Consider the following 23,671-nt stretch of genomic DNA (forward strand, 5'->3'; position numbering starts at 1 on the left):
ATACAATGATTTGCTTTCAGAAGAGCTGTAGGGAAGTGGGGGTGGGTAATTGAAGTGGGGGGAATCAATTTTATTAGGTATTTGATTTTTAATGTAGCTCTTAATTATTGGGGGAAAACAGCTGGGCCACCTCCAGTCCCTCACCCATGGCCATTATTATGGGTGGGCCTAGGGAATAAGTCTTGGCATGTGTGTAATTGTAGTGGGGACAGTACAGAAAGGACAAATTAACAGCGAGTAGTATCACTGACTGGATTATACTGTGGTTGCATTAATTGTATAATATTTTTACAGACAGGACATCTGTTAGCAATATTTTAATCAGAAACACTTGAGCATACAGTATTATTTTGAAAATAGTGTTTGAATTGGCAAACAGAATACGTAAGGGACTGAGTGCAGAACTCTAGTCAATATTTCAAACAGGATCATTTGTATTCATACATGGCAACTCGCAAATAAATGTCTGTCTTGGATCAGCAAAAACTGTCCTCACTCTGGAAACAACTAGTGGAGCAGTTTGAAGGGGAGAAATTGTTTTCCACAAGTAAAACTTAATTCCTTTTCACATAGTACTGTACATAAATCAGGGAAATATTCCCATCGAACTGGTAGTTAAAGTGAATAAGTACAGTGAATAATTCTCCATTCAATCAGTTCGGAATGAATTAAATATGATCACCAGATTGGAATTTTAACAGAAAGTATTAAACCTAAGTGTCCAGGAAATATAGCTGTAGAGCTAGCTGTAGAGACAGCACAGGTAAAATGGTCAGAATGGCCTTCTCTGTGCTCTGTGGTTTTATGGTATCAATCCCCTTTGGAAAAATGTGGTGCATGGTAAATCCTTACTTATGTCAATCCTTTTTTTTCTATTTAACATCCATAATCTTGATCCGACTGTGCATTAAACTAATCAGCCTCGGAAGTTGGTTAAGCATTAACATTTATAACTGTATAATCTTCACTATGTATTTGCTCTAAGCATTTACCAGAATGTGTGTTCCTTGAAAATATGATTTTTAATGAACTTATGGCTGGCATCTTTTTTGAATTCCGTACCAATCGCTCTCAGTTGGATTTGGCATTCAAGTGATAATGACGACAAAGTTGTGAAATACATCTGAAGTATTTGTTTTCTTTAAGTGTAAAGATAGATGATTTGAAAATTGTAGAGCAGTTTAGAACCTTCTTTTCAGAACTAATCTGTGCTTCTTACTTGTTTATTTCTCAATTGTTGAATAGTACCCAAGAGCATAGGAGACAAGAAAGCAGGGAAACCATCAGACACATCGCCAGTTGCTCCAAGATCAGGAGCACAACATCTGAAACAGCAGCAGCAGAAAGCAAACCAGGCCCTTCAGGTCCCAGTCCAAGCTGTAACCATGTATCAATCACGGAAGAAAGTACCAATTAAGGATCTCCCACCATTTGGTAATTCAGGGTTTCTAAATGCGTACATAATTCTCAGAACTGCATTTGATACTTTTCCCTTTGCCTCTACCCAAAATGTGCATTAAAAATAGCCTAGCTGGAGTACCGTTGCAATAAAGTGTGGAATGGTTTGTTCTCGTTCTTGTGAATATTGACAATCCTAGAATGTTACAGTACAGAAACCGGCCATTTGGCCCATCAAGTCTGTACTGGTGTTTTTCTTGATATAAGCTACCTTATCTAATCCCACTCTTAATTGTTGTTATTCTTTTACAATTATTGATCTGATTTCCTTTTTTCAAAAAAAATTGCCCTCCTCAGAAGTATTTCTGCAATCCAGTCACACCCTCTATGTAAAGGAAAATTCTAACCCCTTTCATTAGTTAAGTTATCTTGAATTTGTGATTTTTACATTTATTTCAGTAAATGTTTCCTCTTCTCTGTTGTATGCTTGCTTAATGTTATTTACTGTGCAGGCATTGAAGCCAGGGATGTTGCTTCAATTGCAGTATGATTTTTATTCCTATCCTTAAGGTACTCATTCTCCTCAAGCCTTGAAGAAAATTCTGTCCTTGTCTGAAGAGGCAAATTTGGATCGAAATAAAAAGCAATCAGAAGATACAATATCAAACACATCTTCCCAGCTGTCATCTCCCCCTACATCTCCTCAGACCTCTCCAAGGAAAGGTAGCGTCTTAATATGTCCCAGATCCCAAAAGAGAAATCAAAATTCCTTCTCCCTCACTCAAAAACGTAGTTTACTAACAAAGTGTGATACAAATACTTATTCAGTCCTGATTTCCAATCTACTGCAAGTGCACTTTTCGTCTGCAACTGCCTAGTTATCTACATGTGCAAATATTGCCCCATTACTTATAGTGGCTATTCATGTGTGCTCTCACCTTATAAAATTTGGAAGATATATGGCGTTTGTTCAGGCTTAACTAGTTTAAGGCATATTCCCCCCAACAAAAGGACAAAATGGCACAATAATTTTACTCACTCCTTAAATGCATACCAAATGCGCTTTGAGACGTCTCGAATACTTGATAAATGCAAGGATTATTGTTATGTTTACTTTTAACGTTATTACATTGATCCAATAGTGTTATCTACCACTAATACACCCAATTGTGTTTTGCATGACATTTTTGATTTGTAGAAAGAAAAATTAATCAAAACACTGTAGATAAGTACTGCAATTATTCTTGCAAAAATATACCACCTTAATTGCATAACTGACAAATATGACATACAACTCCCATATAAATTAAAAGAAAAAGAAATGCATCCTGTTCTCTTTGTTGCTACTTGTTGGCTCAGGTCTTATTCTGCATAACCATGTGACTTTGGATAGCACAAAAGCTGAAATGTCTTTCCACCATCATCGCGCAGACTAATAGCTGCTTAGCTGACTAACTGATAGATAACAGTCAATTTTTTCCCTGTCAGTTTAGTTGGTCTGAGAAGTTCAATATCTGTTTCTGTGTGGAAGGCTACGATATGTCCTTGAGCAGAACCACCAACTCATAAAGTGCAGTAGAACACGAACAGCATAATTAAAAACAAACCCAGAATAGAACACAAAATGCTCATTAGATTTAGGGTTGTGGTGAGCAGTATTGCTGATGTATGATGTTGAACAGCATTAGTGAAGCCCCGTTTTAGCAGTTATTCCATAAGGTTGTATTTTACACTTAACATCTTCCTAAGACACTGATTTTCAAACGATAAATCTCATCACTTAGATGCAGACAATAGGTAATAATAGGTATTCAGGTTGTTGGGAAAATGAGCTCTGTCCTTTCAATGATTATTTCATATTTTGTAATCTTTTTCATACCTTTTTGGTAAATATTTTTGAGATTGTTGTTAATTTCATTAATTTCTAGTAAGGTGAGCATTTAAAAGATATTTTGTAGGTGTATTTTTGTCTAACCGGTAGATTTTTGAGTTTATCAAGTGTGACCTTCCACATTTTCAGCCTGCTGTGAATTTACCAGTAAGGAGTATGTGGTCGCCACATCTTGTATAAGTGTGGAATAACCTTTGTATGTACAGGTGGCTAATGGACCCGATAATCGTATTTTAAAAAGGATAGAGAAAAAAATCAGGCTTGTTGCCAACTCTTATTTGAGGTTTAAATGCTCCTTAGAACTCTTTGTGAATTAGTCAGACAATGACCCCCCCCTCCTCCCCACCACAGCAAAGGTTGTCTGGAAAAATGAGAGCTTGGTTCTGTTCAAGGAGATACGGTGAATGATAGATTTGATTTCTAAACTGGTTTTCTCATCCTGTTTGTCAGGTTGCAGTAAGCCGAGATCTCATGGCTCCAGACAGTCGGACCTAACAGGCTCTTCATCCTCTCTTGGAAGTGAAAACAGTAACAAGAATAACAATGCACCACGGATCTATGGGATAGGTGGGGTTGTCGTACAAAGCAAAATCTACTAGTTTAGTTGAGGGATTGGTAGCCTTAGGGCACTCAGTTGAGACGAGCAGCGGCTGCAGTGATGGCTCTAGGATGTTTTTAAGCCAAGTTGAGTAAACTGGTGTTGAAAATGGTACAATTATCACAGGCAAGAAATTTAGAGAGTGATTTGTACATCCTTGACATAGGTGATGGAGAAACATGTTAGACTAGAAAGATGAGACAGATTGTCTTTCTGCAGTTTATTAGAAAAGACAACGATAGATTATAAAAACTAAAATTGTGGGTTAGGGCTGTTGGGAGCTGAGCTGAGTGCAGTGACACAGCCTAATAGAAAAAGAGAATTTGCAAACAAAACATTACGTCTTCCAGCATTTTGGATAGTTGGAACGTACCATTTCACAATGAAGTTCAAATTTCATGTTTTTAAAATATAGAAATTTTTAAAGTGGCATAAATGCATAAAATGACCTGAGCCACCAACATCAGATAAAGGAGAAACATGATATAAATTCTTTCAACTTTTGCCATTCCAAATATGTACATTTTCTTGTGTTTAAACCCATCTAAATGGTTGTGTTGCTCAAAAAAAACCTCACCTTGAGTCTTGCAGTTCCAGTGACTGCATTTATCTGTATAGATGATTGTGAAATTAGTAGAACAGTACCATATTGAAGTAGTTTAGTGGATTCGGCGTCAACCGCTCTAGTTCTAAAGTCCCTATCCCTGACGGTGACAATTCAGATACTAAACGCAAAATGTACATGTGTAGGTTTGTACAATGAAGTTCACAAGACAAAATGTGCTGGAACAATTTCAACCCTTTTGACAATCCCTGTGGAAGAATTAAATCACAAATTGACTGATATTCTGTCACTTGTGAAAGAAAAAGACCTTCATAATTCATCCCATGCTTACAAGGCTCTCCTACTTATCTTCAAATAAGTTGCAAAAACAAAATTGCAACACACAGCAGACATATTAATTACTAAACATGTTCATTTGCTGTCAAGTTGCATGATTATTAATTCCGATGCTTATTTTGCCTTTTCGGATACGTTTTTGGACATGCAGTCTTCTACGATTGCCTCTTTTGGGGGAAACTTAAGCTTGTAATTGCCTTTTAATTTTTAGATTGCCAGTAAGCCTATGGAAATTGTGATCTCTGTGGGCCCATCAGTTTTTCACTTGTGCACTACTGCCCCCCTCCTCACAAAAATGGAGTACTGGAATGATTAGCCTTACAGTAATAACCGTAACCCATTACAATCGATTTTCACTTTAATTTAAAAAAANCTTCCTGTGCTTGTCCTGTGATGCATTTTCTCCCATCTTTGTTTCCATATTCTTGCCTTTTATAATTTAACTTAAAATTATTTTCTGCAAGTTTATGCAATTTATGTTTCTAATGTTATGGCCTTTTAAACCTATAGCGATTTTAAAATTCAGTTTTGCTGCCAGAGATCTGGCATTACATTCGGGTGAAATCTTACAGTCATGATGATAAGCTTCAAAATTTAATACAGGCACATTTCAAGTTTTTACTCGAATTGTGTTTATTCAAATTTTTCATTTCTATAAAGGTTAAAAATCTTTTACAAAGGACATATTCCCTATTTTTACCTGTGCATTACAAGAAAGCCTGCAGTATCGCACGAAGGCCTGCCATTCAATAAAGCGTTGTTTTCAAAGGTTTTCTTTAATATAAAATTAGCTTGCTTTAACCAAAATACTGTAACTTGAACTTGAAGGTCTTTGTCTTCCCTTTGTATCCTGTATGAAGAGAGCCTTTATTCCAATGGCTTCCTCAAACAGCATTCAATTTTGATTTTATACCAGTTCAGTTTTATTTAATGGAGTGGATGTGAAACAACACTGCAATATTTTCAAAGGTCTGATCATTATATATTTTTTCTTCCCAGCACTTCAATTTGTAAGAGGTACTGAAATCCTAGATCCCATGTAATACAATGTTGTTCCATTTTCTAGGTTTTGCTTTAGCACCGAGTGCCACTGCAGATAATTTCTCGGACTCTGGGCACAGTGAAATTTCCTCCCGCTCCAGCATTGTCAGCAATTCTTCCTTTGACTCTGTGTCTGTCATGCTGCACGATGACAGACGGCAGCGGCTTTCTGTCGGTGTTGTGGATTCAAATCTAGGCATAGAGAGAAGATTGGAGAAGCGATCAACGATAGACTCGGATCAATACTGTGTCAGGTTGGAGAATGCATTTTTTAATATCAAAAAAATGTGGTACTGCAATTAGAGAAATAGTTTTTTCCTCTTTCTGATTAGTATGTTAAAAAACCAATCTTATTGCTAACTGTACAATCAGTTCAGATTAGACAAGCTAGGGCTCTTCAGTCTTGAGACAAGACATCTCACAGGGTTCCTGATAACGTTGTATACAATTTTAAGTGGGATTGAAAAAGTAAACCCAGAACAGTAAACCAAGAGGATATAGGTTTAGAGTCGCAAAGAGAAATTTGAGGACAGATACTAAGATACTGCAGAAGCATTGTGGTGCAATCCCCACACCTGTGTACCTTGTGAATGCTACCAAATTACAAGTCAATTCCCCAACCAACTGAACTATTTTCTTGCAGTTTATTAATTCAGAGTTGGAATGAGGCCGTGTGCACTGAGCTGCCAAGGGGTGACTCTCCTCTTTATTCTAAAGGATAGCTTAATAAAGATACAATTAATAATAACATAAGTAATAGCTGCGGCTCAAGATCAATTTGATAGCATGAGCAAGAACGTATTTTTGACTATTCCATTTTGTTCCAACTTGCAAGCCTGTATTGATAATGTTTAAGGATTGCAAACATACTATGCAATGCTACTTTCTAATTTTTGATACCAGTGTTATTGTAAAGATTTACTAAGTTAAAAAATCTGCAACTGGTGTATATTGCCAGAAACTCCTTACAGGGCTGTAATATTCAGTATGTGGATATTGTTTTCCAACCTTTAAAACAAACATTTCTCTTCTTGTTTAGTCCCTTTGCACCAACAAGCACAGAGAGCAGAGGAACCCTGTATGCAGGGCCAGCAGTACTCTCTTCGCCCAGTATGGAGGAATTAACCCAGGACCAAGGGGACCGGGCTTCTCTTGATGCAGCAGATAGTGGTCGAGGAAGTTGGACTTCATGTTCCAGTGGTTCTCATGACAACATTCAAACAATTCAGCATCAGAAAAGCTGGGAGTCACTCAGTAGTTTTGGGAATCTTATTTATGAAAGCTCTGCTGAAGGAACAGGACTACCATCTTCATGGGCTACAGGCAGCCAGATGGACCAAACTATATTTTCAGAACATGGCACAAAATACAGTACACATAGTCAGCTTAAAGATGATCCCGCTCAGTGCAGAAGTAGCTGGGCATCATCAACAGGTTATTGGGCAGAGGACTCTGAAGGTGACACAGGAACTATAAAACGGAGAGGTGGTAAAGATGTGTCAGTTGATTCTGAAGGAAGTGGTGCAACGTTAACAGCAGAAGACTCCAAGCAGAATGCTAGGCCTTCTCACATAGCAGTATCTTCCTCAACAGCAAAAGGTCTCATTGGTAAGTGTAGTTCCAGCAATATTAAGGTTTGTCGAGTTGCACTCAAAGCATTTACACATGAAGCTTGTTTTTCCAATTTGATTTAATTTCTGAAAGCTGTTATATCCTCATTGCTCCACTTTATAACAGACTCTTTTACATCTCTCTCCTATACCTCAATGCTGCACCATCCCTGCTAATGGGGAGGGGAGCCACAGTATTCTCAAATCAATATGTGCTTGATCTGTCTTTGAGGAAGTTTGCAAAATTGACCATTTCTGCCATTTTCCTATCCACAATCATAGGGAGTGATCTGATTTCTGTTCAGTGCAGCACATAGTGAATAATCCAGGATGGAAACCACAACCCACTATTCTGTGGCACTGTGCCCCCGTTCTATTTTCAATTAGGAGTCTCACAGTTAATCTGATTGTTGTAATTAATTTGTTGTGCACTGAATGACCCATGCAGTTTTCCAAATGTGCGTTGGCTTCTCTCATTTAAGCATTTGGTAGCTTATTTTGGCTCTGACTCACTGCAACACCTTCTGTCATTTAACCTCTTTGAAATCTATTTCCTATAGAGACTGATTGAACACCAAACACCTAGTACAGTAGCTCAAATTTAAGTAATGTGATTTTTTAGAAATTCATAGGCTTTGGGGGGAAATAAATTGGGATGATATTTAAAGGGACAATTGCTAGGGTAGATGTTTTTCTAAAGTAGTTTATTTGTAATCTTTTTTAAAGATTGTGCAGCCAGAACACATCATCGTGGTTTACAATGCTTCCCTGAAATCACCCACCAACAATCTGCAGGAAAGTGGCCCAGAAGGATTCTTCCACCTTACATGTGCTGAAAAGCACTGAGGCAGAGAGATTCTTCTGGCTGACAGTGTTAGCAGCCATAAAAATAATAATCCTTGTATTTGATATAGGGCCTGATCATTAAGTTGAGATGTCTCAAAGCGCTTCATACTGCAAAGTGAATTGACTGTATATTTTGTGGGCTAAACGCGGCAGACTATTGCACACAGCAGTGTCCCGCAAACAATTTCAGTATTTAAAAATATACTAAATACTTGGTGTTACCGCTGTCACCTCTTCAAATTCCAGTGTAAAACATGTTTCCCCAAAATATTAAATGTCCTGGGAAGTTTGAAAAAAACAGAAGTCTTCCTGGGGTTAAACTGTCACCGAGGAGAGATGCCTGGCAAAGCAGGCTTATCTGCAGTAATGCAAGGCAGACGTTAGAAGTATAGACATGTAACCAACTCCGTGAGCAAAAGCCCTACAATTTACCGGTTCTACCAGACAGGATCTGTGGCTTGCTGTCATTGTTATCATTCTTATTAATGGCATTTTTACAATACCAAATCAAACATGATGATATTGAAGTGAAGGAAGGCAATGTTTTGGGAGGGAGTTTCAACCATATGATACAGCAGGATGACATAGAGCATACTTTGTGTTGGAGATGATGGATGCACCAGACATTGTTGTCTTATTACATGTGGTGAAAGAGAAGGGGGTGGTTGGCTGACGGCATAGTCGAAGAGGAGGGTCTTGAGGCGGGACTTGAAGGAGATTAAGGAGGGGGCGAGGCGGAGTGACTGGGGGATAGAATTCCAGAGGATGGGGGCAGAGTGACTGAAGGCGCGCCCGCCAATGGTGGGGCGGGTGGGTCGGGGGACGTGGAGCAGGCCAGAGCCGGCTGAGTGGAGGGAACGGGCGGGTTGGTAGGGGGTTAGGAGGTCACAGAGGTAGGGTGAAGGGAGGCCATGGAGGGCTTTGTAGGTGAGGACCAGGATCTTGAACTGGATCCTCTGAAGGATAGGGAGCCAATGGAGTCGGGCGAGAGTGGGGGAGATGGTGTCAAGGAATTTGGTGCGGGAGAGGACACGAGCTGCAGAGTTCTGGATTATCTGCAGACTGTGGAGGAAGGAGTTGGGAAGGCTGACAAGCAGGACATTTGCATAGTCGAGCCTGGAGGTGATGAAGGCATGAACAAGAGTTTCAGTGGCCTGAGGGGTCAGGTAGTGGGGTAGTCGGGCGATGTTACGGAGGTGAGGGAAGGCAGAGCGGGTCATGACTTAAATGTGGGGGAGAAAAGACAGTTGAGAGTCAAACAAGACACCTAGGTTCTTACAAAACACTACACTCAGTAGTAGGTAAATTTACCAATGCCCTAATGTTGGTTGTCACAAGTATCTATTAGGTGTCCTTGAGGACTGTTGCTGGAGTCAGTTTGTTGTGTAACAGATCAAGAAAAACTGGAGAAAAGCACCTTGATAAACTCATCTGAATAGAATGTAAAAGCACCACTTTTACTGCTCTACAACCTTTCTAAAATCTAGGAGATAATATACTGCCCTTAATGATTTGCGCACCTACATATTTCAATAGCATATTTCAGCTATGAGTGAACCAACACTAAATATTCAGACGAGCTGGGACCATAAAGGCAACAGTGCACTGCATTGCTCACTGGTCGGTTTGTATAGCGGAAATCAAGGTACTGTTTGTTTCTGGGCAGGTGTAGATGAAGTAGTAAATCCATTATATCTAGCTCATTTTTCCCTTTGAACATTTCCCATATTCTCATATCCCAAGTAATTTATCCTGGAATCATGCATGAAGCCTAATACAAAAAGTGTTGGATATCTCAAACAAGAGAATCAATCAGTCAAGGGAGGGGGCATCCATAAATAAAACAGCTGATATTTTGTTGCATAATCTTGCAACTGGTGACCTTGCCGTGGATCTGGAGGAGTAGCAGAATCAGGTCAAGGTGGAGCAAGGTCACTAGGCAGCAACACCCACTGAGACCCAGACAACAGATCTGTCTGTCATGATCTTATTCAGCAATTCTATAAATGACAACCCAATGGACAGGCTTTGTTTTTGGGTGGTGGCGATTTAGACAGTTGAGTACTTGTGTTAGCATTCGCCCACCAAACACAGTCACTACACTTTACAGTACACCCTGTGAAGGCTTAGGGGTGTCCTCCCAACGTGAAAGGCAATATACCGGATGTAAGGATCATTATTATTTATTAGTCTTAATATTTGCTTCAAATTTGCTGTAATTTACATATTTTAATTTAAGACTAATCTTTTGTTACTTTCGCAAATAGAAAATAATAGCCTTCAGTTATTTGTGCAAATCCAAATATATTTACATGTGCAGTTTCAGTGCTGAGCATGTTTATTTTGTATACCAGCATTTGACCTTGGCCTGAAGGTATCCAACAGAGTGCTCTTTTAGTTGAAGGAGGAACACTTGTGAAATGCTGCAAACCAACTGGTCTAGATGTAATGCTGATGTGTGAATTATGGGCTTTCATGATATTTCTGAATCACTTCATTATGGTTGCTCTGTTCTCCAAAAAGGCTGTAACCAACCCTGGGTTCAACTTCTATTTGAGAAATGTTCCAACTCTGCCTTATGTCCTGGATAAGAATATAAGAGGGTATAAAGTTCATAGTGGGTTGTGCACTGGGCAAAAAGCTCTGCAAAATTATAATGGAAACCAAATGGTAGCATTGTCAAAGGCGCACTCCAAAGACTTTTTACCCAAAGTCTCCAAGGCAGACAATTAGTGCTTCAAGTCATTATCGTTCCCTTCACTGTGCATTGAAGTCCCTCCTTCCAATGTTGTATGACTGGAAGCAGGTGACTCCATGCTTTCTTGTTTGGTACCTCTTCAAGGAGATATCAAGCATTGTTTGTGGTCCCACCCAAATTTGTATTTACCCATCAAAATCCTCTGTGTATTTTTATTGTTCAAAATCGTTTTTGGAATGATATAGTTTTGACACCTATAAAATAAAGCAGCAAGGACTTAATTCATTGTAAATTCTAGCATGGAATTTTCTTTTCACCGTAATTTATCAGTTCCACGTTATGAGGCAGATAAACATCCATTATGTTCCGTAGAACTGGAAGGGTGAAATTGCTTTGTAAAATGAAGGGAACTCGTATCCTTTCAGTCAGTCAAGTAGCATAGCAATGCATTAACCTGCCGGGGCACAAGGTAGATAAAATAGGATTATTATTAATAATAATAAAATCATTTATATATTTATATGTCCGATTTAATGTTACTTTAATTTGTGTCATTTTAAACTAGAGTTGAAGGTCTCATATTTGCATTCCATTGACTGGGTCTACATAAATAGATTCAGTAAATGAAATTTAATGCAGGAAATATGCTTCTAGTGACTTAGTAAAATATCTTTGAAGAAAAAGGATAGAGAATATTCTAAATGGGGCTGTAAGAAAATCCCAGGGCCATTCTTATCCTATTCAGTTTTAGTGAGCTTTGAAATTCTATAAGTATCCTTTCTGCTTCTTCAACCTTATTGCATGCCAACTCCTGGCCTTATTTTGAATCATACTGAGGCTGAACCTTCTTTGCTATTTTCAGATATTCCACCTTTGTACCCTCCATCAAAAGATGCTTTTGCTGTTTGACACTTTGCTTCAAGATTGTATCACTGTAGAAATTGCTTTTCTCCTTTTAAATATCTTTCCTAAACTTCACAAATCATATTGCTGTCAGCAAACTTCAAACTTGTGCCATTCCAAGGATCTATTTTCAGTTTCTGTATTTTTGTACATTGTGTTAATCGATTGTCTCTTATGGTAGTGTATTGTGTTACTGCAGCACGAAAAGAGGGCAGATATCGAGAGCCACCTCCAACGCCTCCTGGGTATGTTGGAATTCCCATTGCAGATTTCCAGGAAGGCCATCGACATCCAGGCATGAAGCCTCCGGACTATAATGTGGCACTACAAAGGTCACGGTTGGTGGGAAGACCAAGTGATTCCCTTGGACCCTCAACTGTTCAAAGTGCAGCTCCACATTCGATCAGTCACTCGCAGGTCAGGCCTCTTAGCCGACCTCAGTGGCACAAGCCAAATGAATCTGACCCCAGACTAGCTCACCTGCAGTCTCAGGGTTTCCCATCTGAAGATGAAGATGGTAAGCTTTAAGTGATTATTTTGGTCAGCTATATTATTGAATGCACCGGCTAATATGGATATATTCTGTAGAATCCGAGTGAGCAGAAAATATTCCAGAATATAATTGTAAAATGATTTTATATTTATTTTTTAATGACAGTGGTACTTTTGGAGTACTTTACAGAAACTCATAATGTAGAATCCTGTAGAATAATACATTAGATGGCAAGGGATGATTCTTCAATGAAGAAGTTGATAAGCTGAAGCAGTTTTTACTTGTTATCTGAACTTCTGATTATGTTTTCAGAAGAAAATGAAAGAAGGGAATTTTATTTCTATCGTCTATAAATTCAGAAAGCCCCTTCAGAGAGTATATTACAGCATCATATGCAGCTTCTCAGTTGTAACTCAATGTGTGTTTTACAAAATTTAAGACTGAACTTTTCTTTTTTACCTGATTAAAGAGGAATATATTTTTTAAAGCTCTCCACTTTATTGGTGGGCTTGTGTAAAATATGTATGTGAGTTCTTTAGTTCTACTCTCCTTTGAGGAATTTTATGTTGTACATCAGATGAAAAATGTCTACCATTATTCTGCTTAAGCTGAGAGTGGCCAGTGTCCATCCTGGTGACATACTGTGATTTGAGGAAAATCCCTTTACAGCAGTGGCAGACAGAAAGCTTACAAATAGCTGACTTTGACATTAATACTATATAATAGCTTAACCTTTTTGAACCAGTTCAATCTTGAATTCAACCTTCAACTTTAAAATATTACAGTTTAACTTTTCAGTGCCATTTCTCTTCAGGTTGAGTCACCTCTTTATCCCCATATTCTAGCCCGTTCCAGGAGCTGGTATGTTGAGATGATCCCTCCTCCACTTTCCCTCTAATTTCTGCCCTGTTGAAGGCAGTGACTCATGCTGGGGAAACACTCCTCAGGCATTGACAGGTTTCCAATACCTAGTTTGAATGGTCTTGTGTGATCCAAGCCAGTGAGTGTTAATAGAGTATTCACCTTAGGGAACTATCACAGTCAAGTCCAATTTGCTTTTTCTCACTTACCGTTTCTTGTTGAGACCAGCCATGGCACCCCACCTTCATCTTGGCTAATTCAGCATAAAACAGAGATTTAACTTGGCTGCTTGTTTTATCCATTGCATGGTTGTTTATCTGCTAAGCCTTTGGGGAGCCCGTGTCTTTGTTTAACACAGTGCTGATATGAGTACAGTTTTTTTATCAAATGAATCACAGTCTAAGATGGTCCAAGGTTACAGAGGTTAATGGGCAGCGAAATAAAAAACTCAATTGAAATGATGTGCTATGTGAGCATATTTTGGGCTAGTGTTAAAGTATTTTAATGGATGGTATGCAATGGATGTGATTAGTTGTTTCAATGTTACAAAGGAAGGTTGGTGACATTGAGATTTCTTTGTATTTGTCTCCTCCTTTGAAAAAATCACCTACAAGCCGAAACCAAGAGGACATGTTTATGTACTTATCGAATAACTGAATGCTGTAACACTCATTTTATGCAAATATACATTTTCCTATGTAACATTGTTTTCTCTTGCTACAAATTACACAATGTCATTAAGAACAGGGATGTGTCTCAAAGTAAATATGAGGTCGAACGAAAGAAACCAAGACAGCCATAAACAGTAAATATATGGCTGGTTCTAAAACGAAGAGGATTTTATTTACATTGAGCAGGCTAGATTCAAATAAAATCCGGCACATGGAGCTGAGTGAAATAAGAAATGAACATTACTTCCAACAGTGAGATCCGTAAATTGAGAATGATAATCTCTAGACAAATGAGACTGCTTTGCAATGTATACCCTTTACGTCCTGTCTCATCCTAGCATCACCTGTGTCATGCTGGAGCACAATTACTGCTTGGTCTGCTTTATTGTCTCTGGTATGCTTGTATCCTCTTTATATTTCTCGCTCTCTGTCTCTATCCTGCTTATTTGCTGTCTTACAATCTGTCTCAACTCTTGCTATCTAATGCCCTTCCCATGTTTCTTGTTATTTGGTGCATTCTTGAAATGTGTGCTTTCCTAACTTAGAAATCTTTACCAAGAAATTTCTTAACACGAGACAATAGAAGTCCCAGCTACACTTATGTGCCTCTAATATGCATTGCTGAAATTAGCAGGCTTAACACCAGAGGCCCCCAAACTGTTTTTGCCCTTCACCTCTTTTCGGAGATTCATGTCCCGTGCAGATCTTTCTAAGAAATAGTATTTTTGTATAGAGCAAGAGGATTTTATTTGCTCAGTTGATATTACATTGTTTAAGACAGAAAGAGTGACATAAGTAGCACAGTACCACTAGACTACTACTGAATAAACTTAATGCATTTCATATACCTCTGTAGTTGGCCTACTACATTTTTTATAAAACTCTCTTTACCATAAAAAGCAGCTCATATTTAATAATAAAAAAGGTAATATAATAATAAAATACTTACCAATACATAAAAATATGCTTATCTCCCGCTCTAACTTTCTTGCATTCGCTCTCCAAGCAGAGAGAAACTAACAAATACTTATACAGTGAAAGAAGAAAAAACTCCCAAATGGTCCCTATAATGGCCTATTAAAAGTAATACTGAATAGGGGTACATGGAGGAAGGAAATTTCAAACATTAACTTACCTTTTAACCAAAGACCTTCCTGCCACAAAGCTAAGCGTGCACGTTACTGTGCTCTCCCAGCTTTACGTCACGCTGTAGCCCTATGCCTGCGCTCTCACCTTGTTTCTCAGTGCCGAGTGTGCGCCTGCGCTCACTCACACGAAAAAGCCAGCAACTGGAAAGGAAGTACAAAATCCGGCCAGGCCAGTTAAAAAACAACCAGATGATGACCCTAACAGGCCCCCTGATAATGTCTTTGTGCCCCCTCAAGGGTGGCCTGCCCCACAGCTTGAAAACCATTGCTATACACCATCTCTCTCCTCTGGCTGTTCTATGTTATTTCCTTTATATGTCTGTGGGTGGTGCGGTGTTTCTTTGTTGCCCTTAATTTCCTTGTATGTAATTGCTCTCTCTCTTTCCCTCCTCTGCTTCATGGCGCCAGGAACAGAAAAAAAAAAGAAACATATCAAATTTAAAAAAGAACCTGACGTGGAAATCAGAAAGCAAAGAACAAAAAGGTAATAAGAGGCAAATAATTTAGGAAATGATAGAGGGAAAGCACAGGAAAAAGGAATAATTCCAAGGATATAGTTAGACTTCCAATAGTTGTATCACTATTTGAGATGGTTTGGTTGCACATCTACTCCTGCCATCAAGATAGAATTGGTCCAGCACTCCCGGACCCAAGTGATGAGTAATATTACAGTTTATGGCAGGAGTTTACTGGCCTTCCATCGGCAGGTAAACCTCTTCTGAGATAAATGTTGCAGAAGTTGAGTGGTGTAGAACTCTACACCCGTCATTCTATTATTTGACCTGCAGGAATGAATGTAGGAGGCATCTAATGGCTGTAACCATTCTTAATTGTGGGATGGTCATTGGAAGTTAGCTTAAAAGATTTCTAACAAAATAGAGGTGAGGAAAATCTAAAATGACAGAATTCATCAAGGCAGAAAGATAGCGTGAGGGCATTAGAATAACATAGAATAAACCAAAGAATCTAATTAAATCCAAAGAAAGGAAGAAACCAAGAAACAAGCTGAAAATGAAAAAAAAATTAACTGGGAGCAATGAAGATAACCAGGAGAATAATTTTAACAGAAGACAACGGACCATGTCTGTCGAATTATTTGTATCTACCCCATGCTGCAGAAGTGCTGATCTCATAGGTAAAGAGAAGATCAGTAATAGACTTGAAGGCGATTGATAGTACACACTGCCTGCAAAGAACATATAGAATTATCGAGACTACAAACTGAGGGATTTTATTTTGTTCATCAAGTCTTTGCTTAATAGTTCCTGTTAGAACTATTTACCCTAGTGTGTCAATATGGCTCAGTGGTAGCACTCTCGCCTCTTGAGTCAGAAGGTTGTGGGTTCAAGCCCTACATCTAGACTTAGAATCACATAGTCTAAGATGACCCTGCAAGGCAGCGCTAGGGGTCCTGCATTGTCAGAGGGCCACGCCTCGGATGAGAAGTTAAACTGAGGTCCTCTCTACCTGTTCACATGGCTGTTTAATATCGCAGGGCACTATTGAAAAAACGAAGGGAGTTTCTCACGGTGTCCTAGCCAAGAATTCCACAAATAAAAAAAGGTCACCCAATCTATGGCTGTGAGACATTGCTGTACGCAAAACTGGCTGCCTTGTTTTGCCCATAAAATACACAGGCATTCCACTTTACAGTATAGCCTGTGAAACACTTTGAGATGTCTCAACAACATGGTAAGGCACTATTATCAAATGCAAGTAATATTATAATCCTAATTCACAATTTTCTACCCTCATCCTATACCGTTTTTATCTTGTTTCCCTTCAGATGTTTCAGTTTCCCTTTCCAATGTTCTCAGCCTCAATATGTACTAATTATGAAGCATTCCATGTTATAACAACTCTTTGCTGAAATATCTTCTAGTGATGAATACTGGACTGAAGGGATGAAAGTTACTTCCCCAATTTGGCTGGAGGTGACCTAATTGAAGTGATGCATGGAATGAAAACCAGAAATTCAGCTTTTATGTATTTTGTTTCAGAGCTTCAATTCATATTATGGAATTTGTGTCTACAGGGTGGAATAGTACATTATAAATTGTTTTTGTTATACATGTTTGCAAAGTGAGTTACATTAGAGCCTAGCTTGAGGACTTCTTTAGGAGATGGTTTTGCCAACAGAGGTTTGCACCAGCATACATGCAGGTAGTGCAAATGTACTGCACACGTACGTGTGTGTTTTCCAAGACTTTCTGCCGCCTGCCTGTGTACTCCGTCTCTAGCAGCACAATGACTTGGAGCTGGAAGCCTGTGTATGCTGTCTGTCTCTGAACCTGTCTGTCTATGTTTGTGCATGTGTATGGAGGCTCTAGGTCAGCTATGGGAAGCATTTTAAGATGCCTTCTTGATGTTAAAGGCACTATATAAATGTAAATTACAGTTTTCAACTAGCTATTGTTAATGTTATTAGAGAGCCAGCTGAACTCCCAGCTCTGCAATGAAATTAAAAGCTATCTGTTGTATGGCAACAGTGAAAAGTGTACATGTTCAGAGCTCATATCAGTCCTCTGCAAAAGGGATTGGAAATAAATGAGTGTAATTGAGGCTTCCTGCTCGAAATCATTCTACTGCTAGAGGCAATGCGACAATGCTACCTGCAGTATAAATTAGGCAGTAGCAGCAGCCTTTTTGTATTGCTCAATAAGCATACGGGTGTTAAAATTTTAAAACACACTGATAAAAGTGTGAATTTTCTCATGCAATCAATTATTCTAAAAAAGCTTATATAATATTCCTTGCAATAAATGTGATAAAGGTAAGGTTAGTTCTGTTTCCCCTCTCTTTCCCCCCACCTTGAGTTCTGCTAATGCGTCCTAGGCTCTATATATAGTTCTCCAGTGGATTTATATCTGAAACATCTGTTTCTCTGACAGGTTAGGGAGCTTCTGCTCATAACGGTCTCTGAATCTTTGCTAACCACATACAGTATGTGTCAAAAATGTCTCCCATGGTAATTTGTGCCTCAAAATAATTTGTTTCCATAAGCAGGTGGGGGCAAGGCAGAGAAAGAAGAGAAAGTCTGTTTATAGCCTGGGGAGAATGACTGAGCCCCACCTGATTATGCCTCGACTGTTTTATGTTTGTAGTTTCATGTGGATTTTATTGTTCTGAAGACGAATGCAATAGTTGTCTCAAACAACCTTTGATATTCCTTTCTACAAAATCTGCTCAGCAACAATGCCTATGGCATATGGCATATAAATGAATTATATACATCACTTGTAGTTGCTTTAGCATCAGAATATGTACATTCATTACATAAGGTAGTTGTCTGCATTGAAGTGTAGACTTTTCTATGCACTCTTTGACAGTCTCCCTATTCTGCTATCCATAAACTCCAGCTGATATAAACTCCACGCCCATATTCTCACCTGCTCTAAATCTGCCTATCACCCCAGGCCTCACCAAGCTCCACGGTCTCCCTATGTTTCAAGATCTTCACTCTAACAATCCCTCATGCCCTAGCACCTCACTGACTGATCTTCTCCTATCCCATTGTGCTCCCTTTCTTCAGTTAACCTGGGCCTGGCGTGTCCATCATTGGTAATTGAGTCTTCAGATACTGTGACCCTTACCTCAGGAACTCCCTCTTTTTAACCCCGTCTCACTGCTCTCTATTTGTCTGAAAATCCTGTCTAAAAATTTACCTCTGACTGTGCCTCCCTCCTCCCTCTTCCTCCCCTAGGCCCCCACTTGCTTAGAGTCTGCGCCCATCTTTGTAAAAGTGCTCTAATATGCAATTTAATTGCAAGTTGTTACGGAATATGCTCTTTAGAAAGACAAATGATGAGATTGTAGAATTATTGCTTAATGTGTCAGCCTGACTTAGGTCACTTACTTCTGAGGGTCTTGGAACCCATATCGTCTATATGCTGACACTACATTGCAATGCTGCATTGTCGGAAGTGCTGTCCATCGGATGAGACTTTAAACTGAGGTCTGCCTGCCTGTCCAGGTGGCTGCTAAAGACCCCATGGCATTATTTGAAGAGAAAGGAGTTTATTCTGGAGTCCTAGCCAGCAATCCCACAAAATAAATATTGGTCACCCACAAAATGGCAGTTTGTGGGATATTGCTGGGCGCAAATTGGCTGCTGTGTTCACCCACAAAACACAGAGTCACTCGACAGTATAATAATAATAATCCTTGCATTTGATATAGCGCCTTAACACGTGTTTGAGAAGTCTCAAAGAGCTTCACAGAATATATTGTAAAGTGAATTGACCATTATTTGTGGGCGAAACATATATCCTTTGAAATGCTTTGAGATGTCTTGACAATATGATATGCTATATCAAATGCAAGGATTATTAACAACTTGAGTGCTAAATACAACACACCCATCATTTATATCTTTTCATGCTAAAACATGTGCCTGAAGTAGTTAAGAATTAAATGCGGAATGACTCAGATTTGTGCATTGAACGGATAAAAGGTAGCGTGTCGTAGCTATGATGGGTTTTGATGTAGCTTCTAAGTTAGATCGGATGTTGGGCAGTTACCAACTGGATGAGCTCAGACAAGATTTCATTAGTCAATAGGAATTGAATGATGAATAAGGAATGAGAACAAAATGCATCCAAGACTGAAATTCATAGTCCAAATCGCCAAGACCAGAAGCTGTGGAAATGCAAAAATGAAAATGTAAAAAGTGCAACAAACGTGCTTTATTAATATATAATACTTAGTTTATCTCATTGAAATGTTTCCAAGCACCTGACTCAATGAGGTTCTTCATCATGTAGGTGAATACATAAGCAATCTGTACCAAGAGAGCCTCAGAAATAGCAATAAGATAATTCACCAAATCTTTTATTTTCGGGTGAATTTGATTGTTGTGAAATATTTACTACGAGAATACCCTTAACTTCTTCAAAATAATGCTATAGGATGATTGACATCCACCTTAGTTTGGGAGGGGGTGGGGGAGAGGAGTAAGCAGGGTCTCTTTGGCTCCAAGGTTTCTTTCAACAGAATGTCCAAATCGAGTCAGTTCTGTTTGGCAGTCTCGGTATTCCAGTTCCTGAGCCAGGAGGCGCCGCTCTGCTTCCAAGGCACTGCTAGTGCCAGATCAGTCAACCTGTCTCATTGGCAGAACTTAGAGCAGTAGACTGGTGCAGAGATTCTTCCCAATTGGATATTGTTAATGAATAGCCCACAACCCTAAGGAGTAGGGTGGACCTAGCTGGACAAACAGCAGGAATCTTGCCAGATGGTCCTCTCAGTCACAAACTATGCAATTTTAATTAGTTAATTCCAGAAGTACCCAACACACAACTCTGGGGACCCCTAGCCTTGGCTCTTGCCAAACTGCACCTATTAATTTCTGGAATTAGGTGAGCAGAAGATAATAATAATCCTTGCATTTGATATAGCGCTGTTCACGTCGGGAGGACGTCCCAAAGCGTTTCACAGAACACACTGTAAAGTGAATTGACTAATTTGTGGGCAAACGCGGCAGCCAATTGCACACAGCAATGTCCCACAAACAGTCGTAGATTGAAAATGACCAATTGATATGTTCTTTGCTGAAGAGACTGCATACTCCATTCCAGACACAAGACATTTCCACATGTGTTAAATATTCAGCTGAGACCAAAAATCTCATTACATCCCCCTAACCCACAAGAGAGGCTACCCTTCACCATTTGAGTCACAGAAATGCAAATTTAGGTGACTTGGCCATGCTGACCATCTAGATCAGGAGGTTCTTAATTATATTCAAATAAGGGCCACTTTCCTTATTCGTTGATCATTGATTCATCAGCTGTACCACTCCAGGCGATTGCTAATGACAGCCTAGCCAGCCTGGCTCATTGGCAGGACTTGGAGGGATGGACCAGTTACTGGGGACAGGAACTCTTCCCACTCCTCTCACATTAACCCTTGAAGACAAAGCCGTAACGGGCAGGGAGGTCCTTGTCTCTGGTCCTTTTCCAAACTTGCTAATATTAGATGGATTTTGCTACAGTTATAGTTTCAGCTATTCAAGTAATAGGAAAATAATATCAGGAAGGAAAATAATATCAGGAAGGATAGTGACATCTGGACATCCTCCCGCACCTCTTGTGGGAAAGGGGTTGGGAGAGTATCTAGTGTTAAAAATATTGTATCTTTGAAGGCTTGTCTTTCACATAGATTACCTGACCTTACAACAATAGGGAAATGGAGAATGCTTCCATTCAAAAAGCAATAAACTACAAAATAGACATTCAAACTTTATATATTTCCTTTACAACAGTGTGATGCAATTAACCATCTAACCAAAATTATAACTGCTCTCAGGGGTGTTAGCAAATGTAATGTGTAATGTTGGCTTGATCTATCTAAAGCATTCATATAACTAAATTATAGATAGACCACCTGTTCACTGGCTTCTATAAAAGTTATTTTACTGCATGTGCTGCTGCGAGTTGGCCATCATGCGTCAGGAAATCACAGCATGAAGTCTACAGTGCATCAATCATAGAACCATAGAATTTGCAGCACAGAAGAAGGCCATTCAGCCCATTGAGTCTGTCTCAGCTTCCTCAACATTATATATGATGTAAATGGACCAATTTACTTTGGATCCCAGCTACTGTTCAAGTTTAACTACTTCCGATATCTTTACCCAGTTTCTAATGTAAAATTCAATTTGTTTTTCCCAGCAGAAGATGAGCAAGTTTCTGCAGTCTGACCAGAGCGCACTTCCCACTTTTTTTGTTGCTTCACGATGCTGCAAGCTACATTTCGGACAGCACAACAGATCATCCAGATGTAGGAGCCTTGAAACTCTTGAATGAAATTCCTGATGCCACTTGCCTCCTTCCCTGCCTTAAAGCAGCATGGGGCTTTTACCCCCCGCATGTGGAATACTGTGAAGAAAATGTCCTGGCACTTTGGAACTGTGTCGCTTTAAATGCACAGAGCTGATTCTACAGACGACAACTGTTACAATCCATCATGGACTACGCTCAAAATTCAAGTTTGCCGTGTTCACCATGAACTGCTTTTGGTGCATTCTTTAAATCAACCTAGAATCTTTTAAATCCCCGTGCTAGACTTTTCATCATTCTGGCATACAACCAATTAAAAGCAAAAAAAGTGAAGTCGTTTTTTCTATTAAAAAAAACGCCAAATCATGTCAATTCACTTAATTATGGAACATGTTATATTGTACACCATACCTATAGGCACCAGGCTCTCAGTGATTTTTCACCTTGCATTGATTTTTTGTTGGGTTAAATACTGCTTTAGAGAGCAACAACTGTTACATCTCCTTAATTACAGTATTATTTTACACATAACTTATATTTTTTGATTTTAGATTTATAAATTAGTATTTTAAATAATCAAACTGGATGACATTGCAGTGGATGGCAGCTCTGGATCCCAGACTTTCGCTGGCTACTTCCCTTTGTTGAAAGTTATGTCCTCTTACTTGACAAAGGGCCACCAAGGCTTCAAAAGATAGAGCCTTATTTTTTTTATTACTTTATTACATGTTCCAGCCTTTGTAATCTGCAGTAGGTACAAAGACATTAACTGTTAACTATTTCGTGCTACTAGGAATATCACTGCATGTCTGTAATGAAGGCTGAAACATTCAAAGCAAACCGCACTCTGCTGCTACTTACACTTTCAGATTACTAAATTGGCAATAGCATTTCCATTGCCATTCAGCAGACTCCCAATAGTGAAGGCTGCCTATCTGAGTAGTCCTCAAATGTGAGGAACTGCTCTTCTTGATTATTATTTTTAATTTGTTTCCAATTGAGCTCAGCTGATCATATTGATCAGTAAATAAACTTAGTTTCAACTGAAAATTGCAGTGTATTCACTGTATTTAAAAACATCAGTGCTTTATTTAACTATATCGTAAATAATCATTGTTCATCCCCTCCTTTATATTTGCAGATATTTCATGTTGTCTGTCAGTTATGCATTAGTAATTTAACTGTATTATGCATAATTTGCCAGTTTCAGTATACAGTAAATGACATTGTGTGCATATAGGCAGGCAAAAAAAATCAGTTATATTGAAGAGTTGCACAAATGATATAAGCCTAACTGTAATCGTAGAACATAGAACTGCTAATCTCATTTCAGCAAATCTGTGATGTTATGTGCAAAATGTATGATTAACTGGTGATTTCCTCATACTTTTGATACTACTTGTACCTGTATGTCTTTTAGAAAGACAATTGGTGGAGTCTGTATCCCTTTTGTATTTTTAATACAATAATTGTACATAATGGTTATATTTTTGTTGAAAATGGTAGAAATGTACTATGTTTATGCCTCTACATCCAGTTTATACAGAGCTGGAAATAAATATAACTGAGAAGCTGTTGTTCCTTCATCAAACTTCTGAGCATATTTAGAGAGATTTACCACACATCTATATAGCAGGGAATTTATTATTCTGGAACAAAATTTAGTCAACTTGCTTCATTATATAAAGCCACTCACATTTACTGAAGCTACATTAGTTTGACAAAATCACCATGCAGCTTTATTCAGAGTATTTGTTGGCAGCATTTTTTTTGCCAAACGTATGATGAGCCCGAAAGTTTTGTCTCATTGGTCACCGTGAAAACCCCAGACACTCA

At 38.8% G+C, this 23,671-nt stretch overlaps 1 protein-coding gene across 11 annotated transcripts in view; it reads left to right on the plus strand.

Moving 5' to 3' along the window:
* rapgef2b (Rap guanine nucleotide exchange factor 2b) overlaps positions 1–23,406 on the plus strand; it is a 228,131-nt gene extending 204,725 nt beyond the window's left edge. For 4 of the 11 annotated variants that reach the window (XM_042337922.1, XM_042337940.1, XM_042337927.1 and 1 more), the window contains 7 exons: positions 1,246–1,434; positions 1,969–2,121; positions 3,740–3,856; positions 5,855–6,083; positions 6,869–7,437; positions 12,068–12,403; positions 21,728–23,406. In XM_042337922.1, coding sequence (XP_042193856.1) covers positions 1,246–1,434; positions 1,969–2,121; positions 3,740–3,856; positions 5,855–6,083; positions 6,869–7,437; positions 12,068–12,403; positions 21,728–21,756 — 1,622 coding nt within the window. In that variant the 3' untranslated portion in view covers positions 21,757–23,406. The remainder of the gene's footprint in view (positions 1–1,245; positions 1,435–1,968; positions 2,122–3,739; positions 3,857–5,854; positions 6,084–6,868; positions 7,438–12,067; positions 12,404–21,727) is intronic. The other 7 variants (XM_042337934.1, XM_042337943.1, XM_042337925.1 and 4 more) reach the window with 6 other exon arrangements.
* Positions 23,407–23,671: the final 265 nt, after the last annotated feature.

This window comes from Callorhinchus milii, unplaced genomic scaffold, assembly GCF_018977255.1.
Source record: "Callorhinchus milii isolate IMCB2004 unplaced genomic scaffold, IMCB_Cmil_1.0 Scaffold1, whole genome shotgun sequence".
Taxonomy (NCBI): Eukaryota; Metazoa; Chordata; class Chondrichthyes; order Chimaeriformes; family Callorhinchidae; genus Callorhinchus; species Callorhinchus milii.